This window comes from Anser cygnoides, chromosome 2 (genome assembly GCF_040182565.1).
Source record: "Anser cygnoides isolate HZ-2024a breed goose chromosome 2, Taihu_goose_T2T_genome, whole genome shotgun sequence".
In the NCBI taxonomy this organism is placed as follows: Eukaryota; Metazoa; Chordata; class Aves; order Anseriformes; family Anatidae; genus Anser; species Anser cygnoides.
The window spans coordinates 39,155,318-39,179,338 of NC_089874.1; the positions used below are offsets into that span (position 1 = coordinate 39,155,318).

The 24,021-nt window shown below is 34.5% G+C and overlaps 1 protein-coding gene across 1 annotated transcript in view; it reads left to right on the forward strand.

Annotated features, from left to right (window-relative positions):
* KCNH8 (potassium voltage-gated channel subfamily H member 8) overlaps nucleotides 1-24,021 on the forward strand; it is a 191,294-nt gene that overhangs the window by 69,903 nt on the left and 97,370 nt on the right. The window contains exons 3-5 of the mRNA XM_013171969.3: nucleotides 9,410-9,541; nucleotides 20,220-20,347; nucleotides 23,266-23,506. Of these exons, the coding sequence (XP_013027423.1) occupies nucleotides 9,410-9,541; nucleotides 20,220-20,347; nucleotides 23,266-23,506 (501 nt within the window). The remainder of the gene's footprint in view (nucleotides 1-9,409; nucleotides 9,542-20,219; nucleotides 20,348-23,265; nucleotides 23,507-24,021) is intronic.

The following is a 24,021-nucleotide window of genomic DNA, read 5'->3' on the forward strand; positions in this document are numbered from 1 at the left end:
TTGTTTGGCAGGAGAGTTCATAGAAATGTGACCTCACTGCTGCTTTACCTTAAAAATGTGGCCTAACAAGAAAGTTAAAATCATTTGTAGCTGTTTTGCTCACATTATCTAAATTATAGTACAAAATACAGGAGAAGTGGGGGGAAACAGAAAGAGCTGAATTTTCAGTGCTGAAAAATGAATCTGATGGTAATAGCTAACAGCAATTATATGACCTATAAGCAATAGCTTGTATCTTTATAAAAGCATTATTTTTTTGTTTGTTTGTTTGTTTTTCATCCCTTCCATATAGCTCAATACTAAATTGTTAGGATATCTCAGTGCTATTAAGGAAGTTATTTTTTTAAAAAAGCAGTATACCTGTGTGTGTAGACTAAAGGCGTGTCCTTATTTTCTTCTGTTTTCATAGAACAGGAAACGTTTAAGCTTCTTTTCTCTGCAAACACTTCATTTTTCAAAATGCAGTGTGTAGCTGTGAAGTACATAGACATTGCAGACAGTCCCAGCTTCTGCTGTGAGAGCTGCAAAAGGGGAAAATGGGGCAGATGTTTGTTCCTCTGGAGATCCCTGGCTCTGACTCTGTAGAGTGTTGGGTGAAACAATCAGTGAAAGCCTGCAAGGAGATAAAACCAGGGGCTGAACTTCAGAAGGGAGGGGAAAAAAAAAAAAAAGGAAAATCCCCTGTGTGCAGTGTGATCTGAAACATCTGAGATCTTTTGCTATGATTTAATGAGACTTCAACACAAAGTTGCTTACTGCTGCTTACTAACTGACAGTGCTGAGACTTGATTCTGATGGCACTCATGGTGACATTGGCTAATAGCTTCTTTCAAAAGCAACATGATTTATTAAAAGCATAATTCACTGTGAAAAGATTTGTTCTCGTAGAAGCACACTGTTAAGTGAATAAATCCATATAAGATTTTTGTGGTGTTTATTGCATTGTTACAAAGTGACAGGCTTTTCATTGCTTACAGATGCTTACAGATTTGTGTTTCCATGCAGGCACCACGTGTTTCCAGCTGTACTTAATACGAAAGTTTATGTTGTATGCACTTTTTATATTTTAAGATTTATCTAATTATGCTACTTTTTGCACATGCATTTTAAGAGACATAGGTATTTATTTTGCTGTGGGATACTGGGGTCAGAACAGTTAGTCTATGCTTCGAATTTTCTTATGGTTTTATGGTCACAATGAGGATGCTGATAGGTTATGCTTTATTTTTTACAAAGTTTTAAATCAGGCTTAGCCAGAAGTTGACTTCTGTCCCCACACTTCAACATGAGTTAGGCTGATGTTTGTTTAAAGAAAGGACAAAGAGTCATCTCTCCTGATGGTCACCTGCCTCCCTTCTGATGACATTTCTTTAATTTTTTCATGGTCCTCAATAACCTTTATTGGATCATGCTGCAGAATGTAATTGCCAACTCTTATGCTAACAATTGCAATGAGTTCTTGCAGTATCTCCATGGTTTTTTTGGAGGAACAGCAGGAGGTTCATGTTAGCATTGTGTATTGAACCATCTTATTGATTTGGCTTGGGGAATTGCAAAAACAGTGTGATTTTATAGAGCAGGTAAGTAACAAAAAGGTTAAAACCTACTACTTTCCAACTGGCGCAGTGTTTCTGTAATTCTTCTCAATGGAAAGGCTCAGAGTCTGTGTACAGCATGTGTTCACATGGATTCAAATGGTGAACTGGGAAGATTAATCCTCTCTGTAGCATTATGTAATTTTTCAGTGCATGTTTCAAAACCCTCCTGCATAAACCCATAAACCTGACAGGAGGGCGATAGCAATCCAGGTTCATGACACAACTCTTTATCAGGTCCCAGCCATGTCCCTTTCCTCCTAGAAAAGTGCTGGAGGGCAGAAAGTCAAGAGCAGGTTAAAATTTTTGAATTATGGGCTCAACAGAAAATCCTCAAATTTGTTTGAAACGGCTGATGAATATTTACAGATAAAACTTAAATTTTAGACATTAACTATAGAGTCACTGATATAGCAGTCAAACAAAAACAATCTCTGATCTTACCTTATGGAAAAAGTGATAGAAAATAAATTATCAGTTTCTAAAATGGAGCTTTGCAACATGAGTGGACAAATAGCCAGCAGAATTTCCATTTCTCCAACTAACATTTGATGAAAGTGTTTAGAATAAGCATGAGGCTGCAACCAGAATTTCTTCCACCTTTGGGAGACCTACTCTTCTGTAAACTCTGACCATTCTGTTCATAGGGGCTGCCATTGGCAGGGAAACCAAAACCAGGATCATGAAAATGTCTTGCACAAAAATATCTTTTTTTATGTTTTTCTGTCTCATTACTTGGAATCGAAAAAGTGGAAAGTTTACCAGTACTAGTGTCTGTTTTGGTATTGCTGTGTTGTTCTTATTCTTCCTAGGAAGCAACAAATTCTGAGTAATTTTGGAAGTTTCTTTATAAGAGAATATAATAATAATAAGCTCAAAGATTATAACTTCATTTGAAAACATGGTAGTTTTTAGATCAATGTGGAATACATTTCCTTCTGATGTCAGAAATTTCAGACACAATTTTAAAAATATTGGTTAGCTTTTTGAGAGAAACAGAGAGAAGCTGGGGGAGAAAGGTATGTATAAATACATGTTTTTCATGCATGTATATATATACAGACATACATTTATCCAAGAAATCATCCTGGCTTAAGAAAATTTGTCAGTTTTTTGCCTTTTTTTTCTTTCCAAGTGACAAAAGTACACCCCTCAGTAGACTAAAAAATCATATCTGCTGCTGTCATTAAGTCTACATTTTGAACAAGGAATTGTTAAAATCCAAAAAGAATATGCACCATAGGCTGTAAACACAATTCTAACAATAGATTTCAAAAATACAATAATCAAGGGAAAGTAGACTTTGCTTATTTAGAGATTGTGTAACTCAAAATAATGAAAAAAGCTGATATCATCTGAACAGAGGAAAGACAAGACTACTCAGGAAGGATTGGTCATGACTTTTTTCCAAAACAGTACATGGAAAAAAACTGAAGAAACTATATTTTGTTTAGATTTTTTTTTCCAGTATACTGGGTAAAAACAGTCTATGGTTAGACATATAATTATTAAACAAGTAAGGTAGCAAGAATATTTTAAGATAATTTTTTAAGACTTTAACTATTGGATATTTAATTAGATCAATAAATTGCCTCAGTTTCTGCTGTCACAGGAGTTAGCTGACAAATGACTTGTAGTATTATGACTGTGACAGAATAACGATCATTGCAGTTGGAGGGAAAGTAAGTTGCAGACTGCTGGTATCAAGGAATTTGCCCTGGAGTCTTTTGCATTTAAACAGAATGCATTTCATTGACTTTACTGAGTTTTTTTAATAATCCTGTGTATTTTGCTAATTGTTATAAACGTAACCTAGTAAATGTATTACATCAGGGAAGTTCTTATCTGCTTAAATGCAGTTTTCTTTTCTAATCTGGACAGAGATAGGAAAAGGAAATTAGAGCAGACAAAAAGTAAGTAGCACACATAAGGATAATGCGCGGCTTTAACAGGCATCGCTTAGCTTCTCTGCTTTTGTTCAATGAAAACTCGTATGTAACTAGAGGATTTTGAAATAGGGAATTGCATTAAGTAGAAAAGGTAGTAGAAAGTGGTTATAAAAGGAGAGATAGCAAAGCTGAGTAAACAAATCCAAAATGTAGATGTGCTCGAGTCCATAAATTTGTTAGTAAAAAATGTATACAGCAGACTGTACTAGCAGTTGCATACAAAAGAAAAGAACACCAAGGTTGGAAAAGTCAAGCACTCAAACCAGGAGCTGTCAGAACAGAGGCAGCCTCTGTCAGCATATTAATAAATGCAGATTTTGAGGTGGTGAGCAAAGTCTTTCTCTGACTAACATAGGGAGTTTGCAGCAAGGCAAGGATAAGAGGCTGATGTGCTGTGGAATGTCTCCTCTTAGTGGAACATCCTTTCCCTTTCTCCATCATGGCAGTGATGACAGCAAAATTAGACATTGTGCAACATGACATATGAGCTATGAGTTAGAGCTCATGAGTTATCCAGCAGTAGTGGGAACAGAGTGTAGGATGAAGTTGGTCACTGAAAAAGAAGGGGAGACATGGAGAGGGGATTTTCACATTCTCTGATGAGATGTGATAGATCTGAGTAATATCACACGTGCTCTATTGCCACGTGTGAGAGATGTGCAGGGAGATTTTTAATGGAAGTTTATAAATCACTACACAGCTCCACAGAATTGACTGTTATCTGCTTATTCATATTGAACCATAATTTTACCTCATTATTAAGGTATTTTACCTATTCCCTTTCCCCCAGCCAAGTTCTTGAGATACCTCTGTATTCTCATTTGAGATTTTTTTTTGGAAGGGATTTAAGTTGACTCTTAAAATTTGCAGAGAGAACTAATTGCAAACATGATCTGTTGGCCATAAATTCTTGAGCCTTTTTTTTTTTTTTTTTTTACTGCTATGAGAGTGTTAGCACAACCATAAGTGACTATATGTATCAGTTACCTGATACTCCATATGTCTTCTTGTTAGTTTTCTTGCAATATTGTCAGACCAAAGACTGTCACTAGGATATAGCACATAGGCTGTCATCAACAGGAGCAGAATTCAAGGGAAAATTTGATAAATTTTGTTAGTATGTACATGCCACTTCTGCAAAAAATGGAGAAGAATGAGGTACTTACTTTCTTAAAGTAGCAAAGCCTTGAGTTAACTATGTTAACTGATCATTGTCAAAGTTTTGGTATTTACAAGATAAAAAGTACTCTGATTACAGATGTACTTTTTCTTTCAGCTACATTCCCTTCTAATTTAGTTCAGTTTGTTGTTGTTGTTTTTTTTGCTGTTGTTGTTTTGTTTTGTTTTGTTTTAAGAATTGTTTGCTTCTTTGCACTTTGGTCTCCTCAACAAAGTGTTGACACCTTGTCAAAATCACAAAACATTCAGAACAAAATGTTATCATTGGCACTTGGAATCTAGCAAAAAAAGCTAGCTTGGTTTCCCCAGACAGTCTTTGGCATCCTGGACTGTCAGTGGTGGAGTTCACACTTTCTACAGTAGAAAAGGTGAAATAATCTGGCTAAACTTCTTAAAAAATAAGCCAATGCTTTATTTTGCTAACAATTAGTAATTCTGTAAATGGAAGGACCATGTTGTAAAGCTGAAGAATTAGTATCAACCCTGTCAATATGTTATTGCAGTTATCTATACAAAAATAATTTTATCTTTGTCTTTTAAATAACAAATCCCTGGAAAAAGTTGTGTTTTTTGTTGTTTTTGTTTGTTTCATTTTATCTTAAAAGCTAGATTTATATCTGTTTAAAATCAAGCACTGCCATTAAAAAAAAAAAAAAAATCAGCCAGATACATGATGTCTTGTGCAGCTTAATTCTGCTTTTTTAATGTTATACAATATGGTAATTATTAAATGAAGAGATTTTTGTGTGTGTGTGTCACAAGACTTGTTTATCTAACATGCAAGACATTTATGCTTTCCTTTTTTTACACTAAGAAGATACTTACTGCAGAAAAGCACAGATAAAATATTGATTAAGCAGAGGAGATGGGCAAATTATTTATTTTTATTCCATTAAAGACTTACATTAACTAGTCATCAATAATCCCTCTCTGTTTCTATAATACCACTGCAATACCCAAATATTTCTATTCTGACTCTTGCAATGGGCTTTGTCTGTGATAGCTGTCATTGAAGTTCGGTTAAGTATTATTGTATGCTGGGTGGACATAGCTTATGAGTAAGGTTAACAGTCTGAGTTTGTTCCTTGGTTTAAGCAGACCTTATTTTCTAGTAACAGGAATACTTGGTTCTAAAGGTTATTGGTGCTATGATGGCAAGGGTTTTTTATCAAATCTCCCTTTTAAATTCCTGGCCCTGTTGACCTTTGTTTTGATTTCAGTCTAAGGAGACTTCTAACTGTCAGAGGGAGGAAAGGTAGAAACGGAGAGTGAGAGAGTGACCATAAAGCACTCTCTTTTTTATGTATACATGAAAGGTGGACTATAGCCAAATTGCTTTGTGATAAGATTATGCTTCATTTGGTCTCTTTTCTTCTTTCCTGAGATATGCTTATACAAGCCTTGAGGATATTAAAATATATTTTGAACATTCAGTTCATAATGCAAGAGAAAGATTAGGCTCTTCCTCAAAGAGTAGTGGCTTGGAGCAATAAAGGTCTGTATATAAATAAACCTCCAAAAGAAATGTCTTTGATAGACAACTCCTGGCAATACAGAAAACCTTTGTGTGCACCACCTGAAGCAGGGAAGAAATTTCTTCCTCACAGATGAGTGCACTCAAAAGAACTATAACTGAATAGGGCATTATTTTTTTCAGTGAGTAGAAAGTTCTTATTTTGGCTTATAGCATTCTACAGTGTTGGCTTTCAGTAAAAGCTGTATAATTGATTGCATTGGATAAGTACATTTTTCCAAGAATGCTCATCTAGAGTGAAATGTGGCACACTTCTGTTCTTGACAGAGTGCAAGCACATACTGATCTAGTCCTGGCTTAAACTGGGTCATCTCCTCTAGTCTGGAAGAGTATTTCATATATATTTGCACACGTCAGAGTAATGGCAGAAACCCCCAAAAAGTAAACTTTGAACTTCTAAAGGTTGAGCGTATAAGTAATGTCAAGATCTGCAACTCTGCTATGCTAAGCACTAACACAGAACCCTTTGAGGGAGAAGTATCCTATGCATGTATCAGATATGTGCTTTCTTTAGTTGTTTGTACCATTTCTTAAGCATACTTGTTTTGCTTAATAAAACAAAACAAAACAAAAAAAACCCCACACACATTCACAGAGGAGAACAATGAGGATAGATAATGAGAGAAAATATGATTGAAGAGAAACAGAAAATGACATTAAATGATTTCAGTGACTAGTATTCACCAGCAAAGAACTCAAATACACGTTAACAAAAGAGAAAAAACATTACAACATGTAACACTGAAAGTATTTGTCTCTATTTCTGATTATTACTGATGGACAGTGTTACAATTACTTCCCTAAACATACAAATCTATCACTTCAGATAAAGTTATCAGATGTGCTTCTTAGCATAACTGAGTTAGATTTATATGGATGTAGCTAATATCTCTAACTTTCTGCCTGAAACAGCTGTGATGATTTATTTGTGTGTGTGTGTGTGTCAAAAAGACATGAAACAATTTAAAAGAGTAAGATACACTTCTACTTCCAGAGATTTCAACAGATGTTTAAAAGAAAAGGCTGCTATTAGTATTGTTAAGAAGATGCAGTTGAGAACAGCTTTTTGTCCAACTGAAACTACTACTAGAATGCACAAAATACAATTGTAAAAGAAAGAACATGAATAGTTTAAGAGGTAGATAATAATACTCTGTAGATATCTGTGATTCTATTTTTAAGCCATAAAGTAAAATTGCTTAATGCTACTTCTCGTCTTTGAATACACCACTTCAGATTGATAGGGTGTTGGCTCTATATAACATTTCTGACAGTAAGAGCACTAAGCAATTTTTCCCAAAAGTTTTGATAAAACAAGCTATGTCTGTATAAATTTGAATTAAGAATGGAAAATTAAAAAGAAAGAGGGAAGATAGAAATATATTGCTTCTGTGTCAGTTCTACCTTCTTTTAAAAGGGCTTCTTTGTTGCTCTCTCTCTACAACCTCAAAATGAGAATGATTAAACCTAATATAAAGTCAGTCTGTTTTCACACAATTTCTCTGTCCTTACCCAATCTACTTTCCTTCTGTTCCCAATTCTCCCTATCTCTACTTTAAAGTGGAAACTCCTTGAGTGGAAACATTACCTGGTGACTCAACCAGTATTGTTACTCTCAAAGCCTGCCTCTCGAGAAGTTTAACCAGGATAAAGAAGAACAGATGAATTTCTTTTCAAACATACTTCTCCACCTTCATCTTCAGAGGCCCTTCAAAAGGAAAGCTGCAGTTTCACCCCCCATGCTTACCTACATCTTTTAACAGACAGAGAACTTCCAGTTGAAAATTTGACTTAGATGAATTGTGATCTTGGTGTGTTCAGTTCATTTTCAAGACTGCAGAGTTCAGAAGGAAGAATAGAGGATGAAATAACTAATCTGCTTGTTCTTCCAAAGGACATCTCCAAAGCACAGCTGATAGTTTGGCAGTAGTGGCAGCAGTGGTTGAAGGAACTCTTTCTTTTTTTCTTTTCTGAATGAAAATATACTTTTGCTTGTAAATGAATGCTAATAGCAGTCTGTTGGGGATGAAAATGAATATGGAAACATAAAGAAATCTCCAAGAAGGTAATTTAAAACTAACAAACAAACAAACAAAAATGCTGTAACGGTAACTATACATCTTGCAAATAATAGGAGGAGAAGGATGATTGGAGATAGGAAGTATTAATAGCCAAAAACGGAAAAACACAAAACCTGGCATTGGGCTGAATTGTCCCAGAATGGATGGGATTGGGATCCAGGGTGCTTGCTGAAATCTCCATTATACTCCTAGCACATAACATTCATTATCTTCTGTTCCAAGTCGTCTGTGTTAATGGCAGACCTATAAATGTTTCCACTGGAATTGAACAACATACCTTGCAAATATGACATGTAACAAAATCAGTGAAAATAACTATTGAAAGTGGTACAATTATTTACCAGATCTGGGAAGAGAAAGGTTGGCAAAAATTAAAAATATTGTCAATCTCAGTGTTGTCTAATTAACACCTTAGCGAGCTGACCTTTATATATAGTAAGATAGCTGATATTAATTTTACAGAAGATTTCTTGTATTATAAATCTTACCTGTAAGATGCGGGGAGTTAATTCTTTCTTAGCTTAAGTTACTTTGAATCAAGCATTTACACTTTCTATTCTAAGTCTGATGTCTGATTAGTTTAAATATCTTTGAATTAGTGAAATGATGTTCTGACTATCAGGTCTCCTGTCAAGAGATTTTAATGAGTATCAAGCAAGATTAAAGTAAAATGATTTTATAGTAAACCTGGAAGCTTCAGATGTCAAGTTAACAAAGTGAAAGCTATTCCAGTAAAATAAGCAACATCAGTTGAGAGTTCAAAGGAAAGCATAGTATCAGAGGAGTAAGCAGTTTCATTAAATTCTATTAATGATCCCCACAGATAAATTTTGCATTTAAATTAATGCCTTACTTCCAGAGAAAGCAGTATTACTGAGCTTCAACCAATGATGCAAACAGATTTACATGAGCTGAACATCTGTGATTTCCTGACAACTGACCTCCTAAATAAGATTTTTTTTTTTTAGAATTGCATTAGTTGTAGATTTAGTGATTCACTTTTTTTTTTTTTTTCCTTCTCTCTCTGCTAAAAGACAGCTGTTTGAATTAAATTCATTTTTATCCTTACAGGGTCTTCATTCTGGTGCCTATTGGATATTGTTCCTATAAAGAATGAAAAAGGAGATGTAGTACTCTTTCTGGCCTCTTTCAAAGATATAACAGACACAAAAGTGAAGATTGCTGCAGAAGACAAAAAGGAAGGTTTGTGTGAATTGAACCCAATATTGATAAGAATGTAGTTTTTGAGAGTCACAGCTACTTGAACTCTCTCTCATGCACACTGTTAAATCAGAGACCTGTTAGATTTCCAAAGAATAAATTAATATATGATCTGTCCTTCCAGATCATATATTAATTTATTCTTTGGAAATCTAACAATTTGTATTCAACTTTTGCTGCTCTTTAATATTAGTTTTCAATAAAAATAATATTTACAGGGAATTGGAATGCAGCTTTCTTTTATAACTTCTTAGTACTCAAAATAGGAAATGTTATGTTTCCCTGCGTTGATGAAAATTCTTAATTCAATATTTATTCTAACAATGTCTGCCTCCTCTTTACAGTTCAACAAATAATTTCATCTTCACTTTTCAACCCTGAATAACTGAGGGATTTTACATTCTTCATTTTTTACAGAGAATATGTCTCAGAATTTCTGAGCTGAAAGATGGAAGAATCATAGAATCATAGAATATCTGAGTTGGAAGGGACCCACAAGGATCATTGAGTCCAACTCCTGGGTCCCTAAAGAAATACTAAGTATATTTGCAGATTCCCCTTACATACAACTTCAACCAATCACTTCATGTTGAAGTAAAATATTTAAAATGTATAATGCATTTTATCTAATTCTTTCTTTAGACAGGAAACCTTACACTTATGAAAGTTTTAGGAAAATTGTTTATTAAAACATGGTATAGGATCATGCAGAAGAGAAATTGTTTGAACATCTGTTCTCTAAAGGCTAATTATTTACATTATGAGAGATGCAAGTTTTCAGGTTACACTGAGAAATCACATTTAATATACCAGTGATAGTTTGAAATAGGTGTAGGAATGATGATTATTATTATTATTTAACTATTGTTTATCTGTTAAACATTTTGTAGCTGTAATGCTCAGCTTAGGATGGATTAAAATGGTCTCCAGCTTTTGATGTGGGTTCATGTTAAATTGAAAATCTAAGCAGATTTTTACTCATGTTTGCTGTTACACATTTAAAACTTAATATTCCTTCTAGATCCCAACCATGTTCTGACTGTGAACATACTCGTGAAGACTTGCATTACACCAGCAAATGCCCATTCAGTTTTTTGCTCTGTGTTGGTGGCTTGAGTTTTAAGAATTGCTATAAATTTATGACTAGTGACGTTTGTCTGCCTTGTGTGGTACACTCTGATCCTGGTTGTTCTTCCTGATCCCTAGTTGTTACTTCCCTTGTTACTCATGTTGAAACCATGATTTAACTTATGGTTTTATTATAAGGAGATATTTGTTTGATTTTCCCTTTGATTTTCTGCAGCACATTTAAGTTTTATCTCATGTGTTCACACAACTTCAGTTTCTCCTTTGTGCCAACGTGACTGCAAAAGTCCACTTTTTTGCCTGATTTTCCTTTACTCAGCCAAAATGTCAGACACTGTCTGTGACCTTTTCTTTTGAATGTCTCATTTTAAATACAAATTTAACAGATTTTCTCTTTTCTTCCTCTGTATAAAAGTTTCCAGTGAAATTTGTCCTATCATGCAATGATTAGAGAGGACTTTGTCCTGAAACTTTCATATAAGATAAAGGGAAAAACTTGTGTATGACAGTCCTTAAGAGGTGCTGTGACAATCAGCAACTCTTATATGTTTTTGATTTTGTTTTGTTTTGTTTTAAAACTTAATTTACCATCCTTCCCTCCATCACTATCTCATGCACCCTATTTCATGGCAATGTTCTTAGAGCCCTCATCTTTTCAATATTGTCAGCTTGGTTTCAGCACTGCATTTGTTGCCCCACCTGTAAGTTTGTTGTAGAAATATACTCCAGCATTAGTATAAAAAAAATGTATGTAATAAATATTAACCAGAGAATCACCTGATATTTAATGTGGGAAGGAACCTCTGGAGAATGTCTACACCAATTCCCATCACCTACTCAAAGCAGGGTCAGCTAGAACAGGTCACTTAGTATGTGTCTTGAGTATTACCAACGATGGAGACTCTACCACTTCTCTGGGCAACCTGTTCCAATATATGACTGCCTACAAAGTGGAAAAAAAAAAATCCTTATGTTTAAATGGAATTTCATGTATTCAGTTTGTGCCCATGGCCTCTTGTCCTTTCACTAGGTATCACTAAGTAAAGTCTGGCTTCCTCTTTATTTCCCCCTATCAGGTATTTATGCACACTATTTTTCCTCCTGGGCTTTCTCTGCCCTGGACTGATCAGTCCCAGCTCTCTCAACATCTCCTCATGTGTTAGATGCTCCAAACACCTAGACATCTTTGTGGTCCTTTGCTGGACTCACTGTGTTAATGCGTGTCCATTTCTGTCCTGTTAAAGGGGAGCCCAGACCTGGAACCAGCATTTACAATGAATCTCACCAGTACTGAGGAGATCACCTCCCCTAACCTGCTGGCAACTCTTTTCTAATGCATCCCACAGTGTTGTTGGCTTTCTTTACCACCAGACACATTGTTTGCCCATGCTCGTCTTGGTAGCTACCAAAACCTCCAGGTTTTGCTTGGCAAGCTGCTTGCCTGCTAGCTGGCCCTCATCCTGTCCTAGTGCATGGGTTTATTCCCAATTACCTGCCCCCCCCAGGAAACATGTCATCATATTCTCCTCCCATCATTCCTAGTTGAAAGGCTTCCCTGCCAGGTTAGCCTTCCTGTTGGAAAAGATGTTCTTATCCCAGTAATAATTGTAAATGAAAAGCTGGACACCTTTTCCCACTATGGATTAAACTAAGCTGCAGTGTTATGGTTTAAATGGTGAGCCTTTTCTGACTTCCTATTAATTCTTTCTAAGAAGACAGATTTATTTTGATTACACGTTGTTTGTTGGAGGGAGTGGTGGTTCTTTTCAGTATGCCAAAGTGAAATAACATATGCCAACCATTTTACATTCCGTATTTTTGTGTAAAAAAAATGTCTGCTGAGGGCAAGGGTGGTCTCTTCTAATAAATTCTGTAATGTGCAGGTTGATTTATTCTGCTTAATTGTTCTCAGCTACTTCTTGATAGTTCAAGCTACAGCAGTGAATATTCAGAGCACAAAATTTAGTTTTAAAACACATTATGCCTGTCAGGAGGCAGGGTATTTAGAAGGGGATGTACTGTCACCTAGATATTCGTTACTTAAAGCAGGTAGAATTGTTTCAGGATGCATGGGACATCATGCACTTGTGTCAATACAGGAGGTGAGATAGCAGAATAGTTTGACTCCTCTGCTCAAAGGAACTACACGTCATGGAAACCCTTGTTCTGCAATGACTCTGTTACATCTTCTCAAGGGTGACTTTGTTCCTGGCTGACCATCAGAGTAGGAAGAGTTTGAATCTCTTGTCCTCAGTAAGGAGAACCTGCTTTCCTCTTGCGCAGTGCATGACTGCAAACACCTAGGAGATGCATATAGAGCTGTCTTTCTGCTCCTTGTTTCCTCAGATACGTGTGAGCATATACCTTTGCACCTTCTCTATGCAAGCAAATATGTTGTATTTGAGTCTTGAACCCTTAGAAGTATTATCTTCACGGCCATTACTTTAGCATTATACCACGTTTTAAAAGTAAATGGTGGTTTTATTCCAGCAGCTCCTAGAGACATAAGGATATGTACTGGAGGTGAGGGAGAAATGTCCTTTGCAGTATATGTAGAGAGAGAGAAAAAAAAAAATAAAAGCAAACATTCATTCTTAAGCAAATGAATGTGCAGATGTTGAGGAGGCAGCATGTACTCTGGAGAATATCTTGGAAGGGTGAGAGAATAAATGCATTAGCAACCATTTGACTCACTATTTCCTAGATAAACTCATGCAAGCATCCTTAGATTTTTAAAAGACAAGTTATCAAAAGATGAGTTTTGTAGGAGTTTTTTGTTTGTTTTGGTTTTCAGCTTGGTGGTTTTCTGGTTGTTGGAATATGTTGAGGACAGAGAGTGGAAAATATCTTCAGATTTTCCTTTCAGAGTTTGCTAGTTCAAACATGTAAAACTGACAGCAGACGTCACGGAAGAAACCACAAATGTGTTCAGTATGTGCGTTGCCAATTAGAAGAGATCTTCAAAGTTGTGTGTGTAGTATGTTAAGGTTTGTGTTTTGGGGGATAGGTGGAGGGAGTTAGCTTTGCAGAACCTTGTAAATAAACTTAAGACTTTCACAGACCTAGACATAGCCTGGTGTGTTACATTTTATTAATTAGGAGACTATGTGAACTAGGAAGTGTATTGTACATGTACTCTGTCTTCAGAAACACAAGTAAGGGTAGCAGGAACATTTGCAGAATTCACTTATATTTGCAGCTATACTGAATGTAGTTCATGCAGTGGCTCCTCAGAGCGACTTTGAGGTCCTACAAGGACTTCGTAAATAATGTCTATTAAAAGCAAGTTCTGCCTAGCCATGGCAAAGACAGTTTTAAGGTTGTAAAACAGTTTATCACCTGTCATTATCATATTCTGAAAATTTCATTCCTTGAGAAGAAATCAGAGTTTGTAGGTGTTTCATTGACCACATAAAAACAGACAGGTTTTTGAACTTATATGCATTTTAGCTCTTTAAACTAACTTTAAAAACAAAACAAAACAAACAAACAACTGTTTTTCTCCCATGCCTTACTTTTGGACAAATTGTCCTGTCCACAAAATGCTTTTAGTGGTGACTGATCTGGTTCTGAATTGTAGATAAATGTATTAAGAAAACAAGTCCTTATTTGTCAAAACTCTTGCTTTCATTACAAGGTAGAAATTACTCAGGTGATTTTATTCTCATTTTAACCTTCCAAATAAACAAGTTTATACTGTATTATCACTTCTGTGCAAATCATTTATGTAATTAATATGTAAAAACATCAATGAGTGTGAAACTACCACCACTTCAGATTAGAAATAAAAAAATATATTAAATTAAACACTTTGGGGGGCAAAATATCAGTAAGTAAAGTATGTGAATTAATCATTAATCATTCCATTAATTAATCATTAATCATTCTATTATCATGGAATTAAAAGGGGGGATAGAATGGGGCACTTTAAATTCATTGAATTTATGGCCTTAAATATTATATTCATGTACAGGGAGACACTTGTGGGTGTCAATGAAAAGTTTCTCAATGACTTAAAGAATCAGGAAATAAAAGATGTCAAAAAAAAAAAAGCTGAAAAATAAGTAGTAACCCAGTAAAAATTATTTAACAATAAATTTTGTACTGTATAATTACATATCAATAGTCACTTCAGATAAATTAGAAGATATGTTTCAAATTTAGTGGCATAATCAAAATGACAATATTTCCCCTAGTGAGATAACGCTTTATAAATGTGTAGTAATGGGTTGGTGAATAAACTATTTTAATGCAGTTATGAAATAGTTTTTTTGGAGTTGGAGTATTTTATTTTATTAGTGATTTTGCAACTTTTCAGGTAAAACCTGGGAGAAGGCAGTAATATTCACAAACAGAAATAGCTTAAAATCAGTTTAGCTTCCTTGTTCTGTTGGATCTCAGTCTATTGTTAGAAGTAGCCAAAGAAAGATGCACCTACTTGGATTTTTTTTTTTTCAATTCTGAATTTTATGAAATATGTCTAAATACCAGCTTCTGGGAAAAAATAAAAAAAATAAAAATAAAAAAATATATTTATTTGGGAATGCACACCCTTCAACAACCGAAGTGGAGGTAGAGAGAAAGAGAAATCCCTGGTCTTTGTGTGTATTTCCTCCACCTCCTAATTCTTCATGATGGAAGAATCAGCAGCTTATCTCATTAAGCTTACTGCTGTTTAAAAGTCTTTCCAATCCATGAGACAAGGAGTAATGTATACCATTGCTTCTTTTCTCTTATTGTTCTCTGAAGGTGTAATATTAAAATGATGAAGATCATACATTTGTTTCTGTGTAAAAATTAGTCCCTTTGAAAATATTTTGTAATAATATTTAGAGCTTTTCAGCTGGTATGTGCATTAAGTACGTTTTCTCATTGAATCAGTTAATCAGTTAACAGAGGAAAAAAGTGGCTAGAGGCTAACCTGGATCCACCATACACCTAATAGTTCTGTGAATATTTGACTGTTGTTGACAGAAAGAATATGTCATGAAACTAACAGACCTCCTGCAGCATATTGGCCATGGTAGTGCTTTTATTCTGTCATTAATAACAAAGCAGGTTTGTATCAGTTTTCTCTATATTGACAATTGCTGGTGTGGTGTACCCTGAAGAATAATACCTTAAAGTTAGTGAAAGATTTTTAAAAACCTAGAAAAACTCATACCAGCCTTCCTTACAATCTCTTTTTTTGACTTTTTTTTCCTGTTTGTTCAAAATCTTTTCATATTGCTTTATCCTGTGTTCCTCAAAATCATCCTTCCTTCCTTCCTTCCTTCCTTCCTTCCTTCCTTCCTTCCTTCCTTCCTTCCTTCCTTCCTTCCTTCCTTCCTTCCTTCCTTCCTTCCTTCCTTCCTTCCTTCCTTCCTTCCTTCCTCCCTCCCTCCCTCCCTCCCTCCCTCCCCCCCTCCCCCCCTCCGTCCCCCCCTCCCCCCTTCCTTTTTTCTTTTTTTTTTCTTTTTTCTTTTTTTCTTTTTTTAGTAATAATACGTAACCTGAGGAAAAATGTGAATGTAGTTGTTTCAAAGGGATACAGATTAATGCCATAAGAAAAATATCAAGGATGAGACTTTTTTTTTTTTTTTTTTTTTTTGCCAGTAGTGTGCAACATTTACAGCTTGAGCAGGTTCACTTTATGAAAAGACATCAATTTCATGATCTCCCTCATGCCACAGCATGTCTACTGTGGAGTGAGTGTAACGTTTCTGGGTCACATTGGAGTTACTTACTGTAGATTGCATGAGTCTATGGCTCAAGATTAACATGTATCTGAATGTATGGGACGGATTTGCTTTCCAAGGAATATCCAGTGCTATGCTCTGACTACTCAGTTGTGATTTGAAGGAGAGCAGACATAGGTTAGGTTTGAATTTGGTCAGTAAATAAGGTTCTTTTGTATTGTGTTGTTAAGGCAGCACAAGCGTAGTGGAGCATATCAGAATTTGTGACTTTTTTCAAAAGGACAAGAAAAGACTTAAACCTCCACTTTCTATTAAGTGTAAGCTTGATATATCATGTTTTTATAAAACAAAAAAGTCATTGGCTACAAAGGCATTTGCATTTTCTGGTGCTTTTCATGTGCCTGACAAGTTTATGAGTTCTCAAGCTGTTATGAGAGTAGTGGTAAGATTGGCAGAGAGGGGTTGTTGTTAGTTTCTTTTCTCGGAAAAGATTTACGAGATTGTCATATGTGATGATTGTGTTGTTATAGCTAATCTCGTTAAAGAAAAAAAAAAAGGCATTGAAGAACTTCAAGAGAGTTAAAAAACATATTACCACATTTCTCATCAAGTAAAAGGGGAGTTAAGACTAAATTGCAAAACATCCTTTTTAACACCTATTTGGGGGGGATTATCATCACAAAGGAAGGAGCGTATAAAAGTGCCAGGCAATAGAACCCCCAAACAGCTTTTTTTAAAACACTGGTTTCTTACAGTACTTGGGGAGATGAGAAATCCTTTTGATTTTAAGCACAAGCTAAAAATAAAACAGCAGCATTTAAAGTGCCTTTCTACTGGTTGGATTCACTGTGGTGTCTTTTTGTCTAACATCCATTGAAAGGAAAGTAAATCTGTCAGGTACATAACCATTTTTAAATATCAGTAAAAACAGCTGTATATTAAAAAAAAAAAAAAAAACTATCTCCTTCATAATACTGATCAGTAAATTAAGTATGGAAAAGAATGAAGTTTGCAGATAATAATTGCACACACATCAAGACAGCTGGTGAAAAAAGTAGTTTAGTTGGGATCAGGATTGCTACTTTTCCTAAAGGTACTGGAAAGGTCAGAAGCCGGAGAATTCACAAACATCATTCATTGTTTTATGTTATGAGCTAGAACACAGCTCTAACAATTACATTGTCTGATGACATCATATCAGTTTAGGGAATTTGTTTTTTTCACTTTTAATAACAGCAATAAAAAATCTTTTTTTCTGCTTAAGGGAAAAAATATTAGTAATTTGTAAGGAATTTTACACTTTCCTTTTCTATCTTTGTTTTGCTGTCTCTAGGACTTGAATGGCTTCTATTAATATAAATGTAGCATTAATCCTTTAGAAATTATGGAATCAGTTTGTGATAGAAGTAACTGGCTGTGCAAACATATGACTACTGTCATTCTAAGTGCCATATCAAGCCCCACAGTCTGAGTAGGTTAATGACTACAGAATTCTTATTAGCTGGAATGCTAAACTTATGTAGGAGAGATGGGATCTATCTAAACCAAAATATTATAAGATCATTGGCACATAAAATTGAAAATCTTATAAGGAACTTTTATTTAAAGAGTGGACAGAAAGTGTAAAATCAGCATCAGTAATACATAGGAAAAAAATAGTCTTACCTGACTGTACATACTTTGATTATGTCTGTAGTAATGTTTACCATTCTGGAAATAGATGTTGGAGTTGTGGATAGTTTTCAGCTCAGTGTTCAATGGGTTAAAAAAAAAAAAAAACGCAAATCTAAATTTAGGAGCCATTAGGAACAAAACTGACAGCATTATTTTGGTATTACATAAAGCGACTGTGTATCCACATCTTGAATATTGTAAGTTATTCTGGAACAAGGACCTGCTTGAATGGACTACTATGCTAGAAGAGCCTTGCATTGTTGGGGTTGCTGAAAGTACTCAAAGAAACTCTGCCTGAAGGCACTGTGCCTGCTTTATGCAACGTGACTCAGCATGGATCTCAATGCACATAGGCTGTTGTATCCACCACCTACTGGGGTAGACTATCTTGTGCTTTGTAGGTTAAAGACCTAAGAGGTATTAAATACAAGGGATTGTGAGAACAAAACATTTGTTGGAAGAGTCCTGAAAATGTTGCTGGCCAAAAACTGGGCAAAGATATTTTCTTGCTTTCTCAACATGTCTGATAGCATGTCTGAAGCATGCGTTATTGACTACCTGGAGAGGCAGCAGAGTAAACTGAATGGCTTCATCTAGCATGACAATTTAGGTTGAGAAAGATAAGAAAAGGAAGCCTGCAAGTGCTAAAGAAGATTTTAAACTGAAATGGCAAAAATATGTACAGCTATCCAACCCTACAGTGGAGACCCAATTCAACAAATTCAGATTTTGTGCTCAGAGAAGTGGATAAGCAGTCTGCACTCACCCACAATTTAAGAACATTTTAAAAATTTAGTTCGTGTTTTAAATGGTTTGATAATGGAGAGATGGAAGTTTAAAAGTAAAAAGTTTTGTTTTTTTTTTTTTGAGCATTTTCCAAATTTGTTTTACATTTCTTTGTTTCTGGCAATTTTATGCTTTGTAGACAGAAAGTGGAGATAAGGAAACTGTAGTATGAAGTATGGGGCTTCTTCTTCCACCTTCCCCAGATTTCTTTTGAGTAACTAATTTCATTTTGCAGTGCATCTTTTTTAACATGTATATTTTTAATTTTTTTACCCCTTCTCCTCCTCACCGACATGTAAAAAATCCTCATTTGGAGAGGTCTCTTGCATGAATTAAATGAAGCATTCTTCACTAAGAAGTTTGGAAAGTTTTGTTTCTTATAGCTTTTCTTTATTTATGCTTCTTTTTTGTAGAGACAAAAATGCACCGATTTTCTAATCCCAATCTTTCTTGATTTTCATAGGCAGGTTTCAAGATGTAGCTATTTTTCTTGTTAATTTCAGGCTGTACTGAATGTGTTGTTTGTTTTCCCCCTGCTCCCCCTTCTCCCTAATTTGTATGCATTGAGTTGACTTTAATTAAACCTGTTTGACAGGCAGCTTCTTCCTTTATTCCCACAATTTCTTTTTTTCTGAATCCTGACACATTGCAAAATGTCTGCTTTCATTTACCCTGGCGTCAATTCTCTGTAATTCCGTCAGAGTCAGTGGAGTTACCTTGAATTTACTGCTGTATAAGCAAGAACCATTTTTTTTCCCATGACCGACAATTACAGATATCTGAAGAAAAAAAAAATAATAATAAAATCTTTTCAAAACAGTATCCAGTTTTTACCCTAATAGATTTCATGTCACAAAAAAAAACACATGTCAAATGATCATGACAGTGACCATGTGGAAGGAAAATTAGAAATCTAAAAGACTCAAATTAAAATTTGAATATTACTAATGAGAAAGCGTGCGAATTAACACATTCTGATATAATGCAGGCCAAGTACAAGTCTTAGTTTTGTAAAGTAGACCACAAAAGGAGAAAGTAAATTGTTATTTTTGTTTGTTTGTTTGTTTGTTTGCCTTGAAGTGGTTAATCCTAGGCACTCTTGATGCTTGTCAGTAATCACGATTTCATTTTCTGAACCAGTAAACTTATCTATGAAATCATATGATGGAATTAATTGCGTCTGAATTGAGTGAAGACATTTGACTTTTAAAACCTAACAGTGACTTTTATTTGCCCTTCAGGAGAGGGATTTTGTTTTTTTAACTGCAAAATATTGAAGAAAACCAAGAAAATGTATATATAGGTGCATAAAAATGTGTGTATAATCTATATATTCAATCTTATTTCTAGCAAATTCTAAAATGTCAACAGTTCAACTCTCAAAGGCTGAAGTGTCATTTTCTGATGTTTAATGGACTCTCACTTCTGTTCTACAGAAAAATGGAAAGGAAGAGGAAGAGCTGGGTCACATTTCGATTCAGCTCGAAGACGGAGTAGAGCTGTCCTTTATCATATCTCTGGACACCTACAAAGGAGAGAGAAGAACAAATTAAAAATTAATAATGTAGGTGTAAATTTTTTTTTAATGTACTCTTTGTACTGTTCTTTTTTTGGAAAAAAAAAAGTGCTGTAAAAGGTCAGTAGTTACCTTTGAAATGTCCTAATCATATTATAACAAGAGGAGTAAAGCAAATTTAAGTGCAGTTCTACCTACTATTGTACTTTTTACACTTCATATAACAAGACAGTGTATTTAGCTATACTGTAAATAGACATTCATTTACCTCAGGAAAATCCCATTATTAAATTTCTCAGAACTGTTTCTCAGAAAAAGTTTTTCTTAAAATCTCAGAACAGTATTTAGTTTATTTGTTGTTTTTCACTAGCATCAAAAAAAACTCTACTTCAAGTTAGGGCCTATATTCTCATATGTTTATACAAAAATTTTAAATGTAAGTAAACAGACAGAATGTGTCAAGGAATTCCAAGTTAAAAAGAGAGGACTGAGATGCTCAGAGACGTGGTCACAAAGCAGACCAGAAAAATACAGTCGGTCTCCTGATTCCATTTGCTGGTGATTCCATGATCTCTGAACTAGAGAGAAAAATATTTATTAAACACCTTCGAAAATCTGTGATAGTGCCACAAGAAAGAAATGGTCTCCTTTTTTTCTCCTGGAAAAAGTAGATAAAGGGTATGTATCATGAACACCCTGAAAACCTAGTTGTTCCACCACCTCTTATTGGTCACCAAAGTTAAGCAGCAGTACAGATACATTGCTCTAGACATTACTACATTAGAAATTAATAGCAGAAAAATCTTGGCTGGACTAAGAACATGAGAATACACAGCTGGTGTATGTCTCAGAGGGCATACAGTCCCTTTCATTGAGTGTAAACTGTAAATGATAAAAAAAATGTTAATTATTTAAAAAATTTTAAAGAAAAAAAGATTAATGTTGAAAAGAAGTTTTAAAATGTTAATATTTTTAGAATGTCAAAAATGTTTTAAAATATTAAATGTTAAAGAAGTATAAAAATTTAACAACAAAAAGCTGCAGAATATCTTCCAATGATATTTTGATAGTGCAGCAATATTTTTAGGAATGTGACTTTTAAATATCCTTTGGTGACTTTCCTGTACTGTCAAAATCCTTGTGCAGCTGATATTATACTGGTTTAAAATGTGTGTGTTAAGCACTCATTTACTTCATTTAGTGAATTTATTTTTAAGGGTTTGAATTCAAATTCATAATAGGAACATTTTCTTCTTCGTGATTAAGAATGGACCAATAGAAACAACGAGAATTCAGTCCTCCAGCTTCATGAATGAGAACCAAGAATGGAGAAGAGAAGGATATCAGTATTTCAAAAGAATTGCACAGACAGAAAGGCTATGACAGACAACGCAAATGTAATTAAGTCTGGAGTCATGCAGTTGTCTTTTTTATATTCGTAGTAACTTTGAGATCAGAAGCAATCATAGCTTGCTGAATACACAATATTGTTTTGTGAAGCTCTTCATTACTGGCACAGCATTAACTGGGGGCACAACGACAGTGAGCAAGATTTTTGTAGTAAATAACACAAGACAGTTCATGAACTACATGCTGCTTTCCAGCAGGGCAAGTGGTTTTGTTAAACTCTGGAGTATGAAAGCTAAGTATTTATAAAACTTGTTTGTTGCACTGAAGTCTTTTATGCAGAGACCTTTGTTAGATGATAAAGACTCAAGGTTCAAGACAAAGCTAGGCATTATCTAACGGTGAAGGCAGTCAGTTCTGAAGCCATATTATGGTGGGTCTACATCAGTATTTTGGTTTATATCAGAGTGGAATTTTCAAAAGAATTCTTACTAATTGTGCTTTGGTTCATAGCAGTCTCAGGGCATGTGAACTGGATACCTTGATATGAAACTAAACCAGGACTCTCCAACTAGCTGTCCAATCCACAGGACCAGGCTAGACCTAGTCTGAAACAACCTCTCCACAGCTCTAAAAATATACATAGAAAGGATATTTTGTCTTCAGCAATTTCTATTACATTCCATAGGTTTATTCCCATTTTGCAGTATTATGTCCTTATGTACACAAAGCTTTAGCCTGTCTGGCAGAAAATCATTGCTTTTTAGTCAGAATTCACCCAACAGAGGAAGAAATAGTTTGCAAGATTCCATCCCCTTCTGATTCTATTTATGGCATTCCTCATTAATCTTCTTTCTGCCCCAACATTCACAAAAGCTATTCCATCATCAGAACCATGTACCTAAATAAACATGAGGACTGTGTTAGCAACAAAGAGATCTTGTTAAAAATGTTAGTGTAGAGACAAGACAAGAAAAAATATTTTAAAATATGCTTCTCTAGGGAGATCGTGAATTAATCTAAATCTAATCTAAACCCACAACAGAACTGGTGATACACTGTTCAAGTCATTTGAATTGGAACCTATATCTGTTCTTTCTAAGAAAATATTTTAATTTGTTCAGGATATTTTCTTCAACATGTTTTGCCACTTTTCTTTTTTGAATCTTTTGAAAACAGCAGATACATTTTCTAATTTACTTTTAATCTTTATTTTACAGGTAAATTCTCAGTATTTCATACCAGTGTAGCTTTTAGATGATGTATGAATTCTATGATGCATTTTAATTGTGAGATTAAAAGACTACTCTTTGATTCAGATTTTCAAGATGAAAAAATCGCACTAACAGTGAAGAATAATCTGTCTTTCAGCATTTGTAATATTTGTTTTTAGCAAAAAATCCTTCCAAAAATAGGAAAAACTCAAAGAATGTGCATAAGTTTAAAATAATATGTAAATATGTTTGTGTTTTTGAAAGATATGTTACAATTTTAATTCTTGCCTGAATTTGACTGTCATATTTCTTTGTAATTTTGGAAAAAAAAAAAAGCTATATTAGAAGAAATGTCTGTGTGATCAAATTAATCTTTTGTCTCATTACATTTTTTTCTCTTTTCAGAATGTTTTTGTAGATAAACCAGCATTTCCAGAATACAAAGTTTCAGATGCAAAAAAATCCAAATTCATATTGTTGCATTTTAGCACTTTTAAAGCTGGCTGGGACTGGCTTATTTTACTGGCAACGTTTTATGTTGCTGTGACTGTACCTTATAATGTTTGCTTTATTGGCCATGATGAGCTGTCTACAACTCGAAGCACAACTGTCAGTGACATTGCAGTGGAAATTCTTTTTATCATTGGTAAGATAACTCTGGCGTTTGTTTGGGGTCTTTTTTTTTTTTTAGGTTTTCACAAAACATATGATTTAGAAAAGGGGAAATCATATGTTTTCATGATTTTAAAGAAAATAAATTTTAGTTGTATAGTTTGAGATTTTGCTTGAACTTTTGATCTATTTTTATATTTATTTACATTGAAGTGCTTCAGGTAGTCCTGTTATTTCTCAAAAGGGAGTTTGAACTTAAGGTTGAAAACCTTTTTTCTTTTTTTTTTTTCTTTTTTTTCTTTCCTTTTTTACCCTGGGGATGCTTAAAACCTTCCCAATTCCTTACAATACTGTTGTTCATAACATTTTTTCTTATTTACCTTTTACAAACACTTTGAAGACCCACAGACCACAAGTTGAAAATCACTAGGTTTTAAAAATTAATAAGATTAAAAATTATATTGCCATAATGCTAATATACAATGTCTATATGCTATACTGACAACTGGGATAAAATTTAAGTGGTTGAAGCTTGGCATCTGGTCCGTT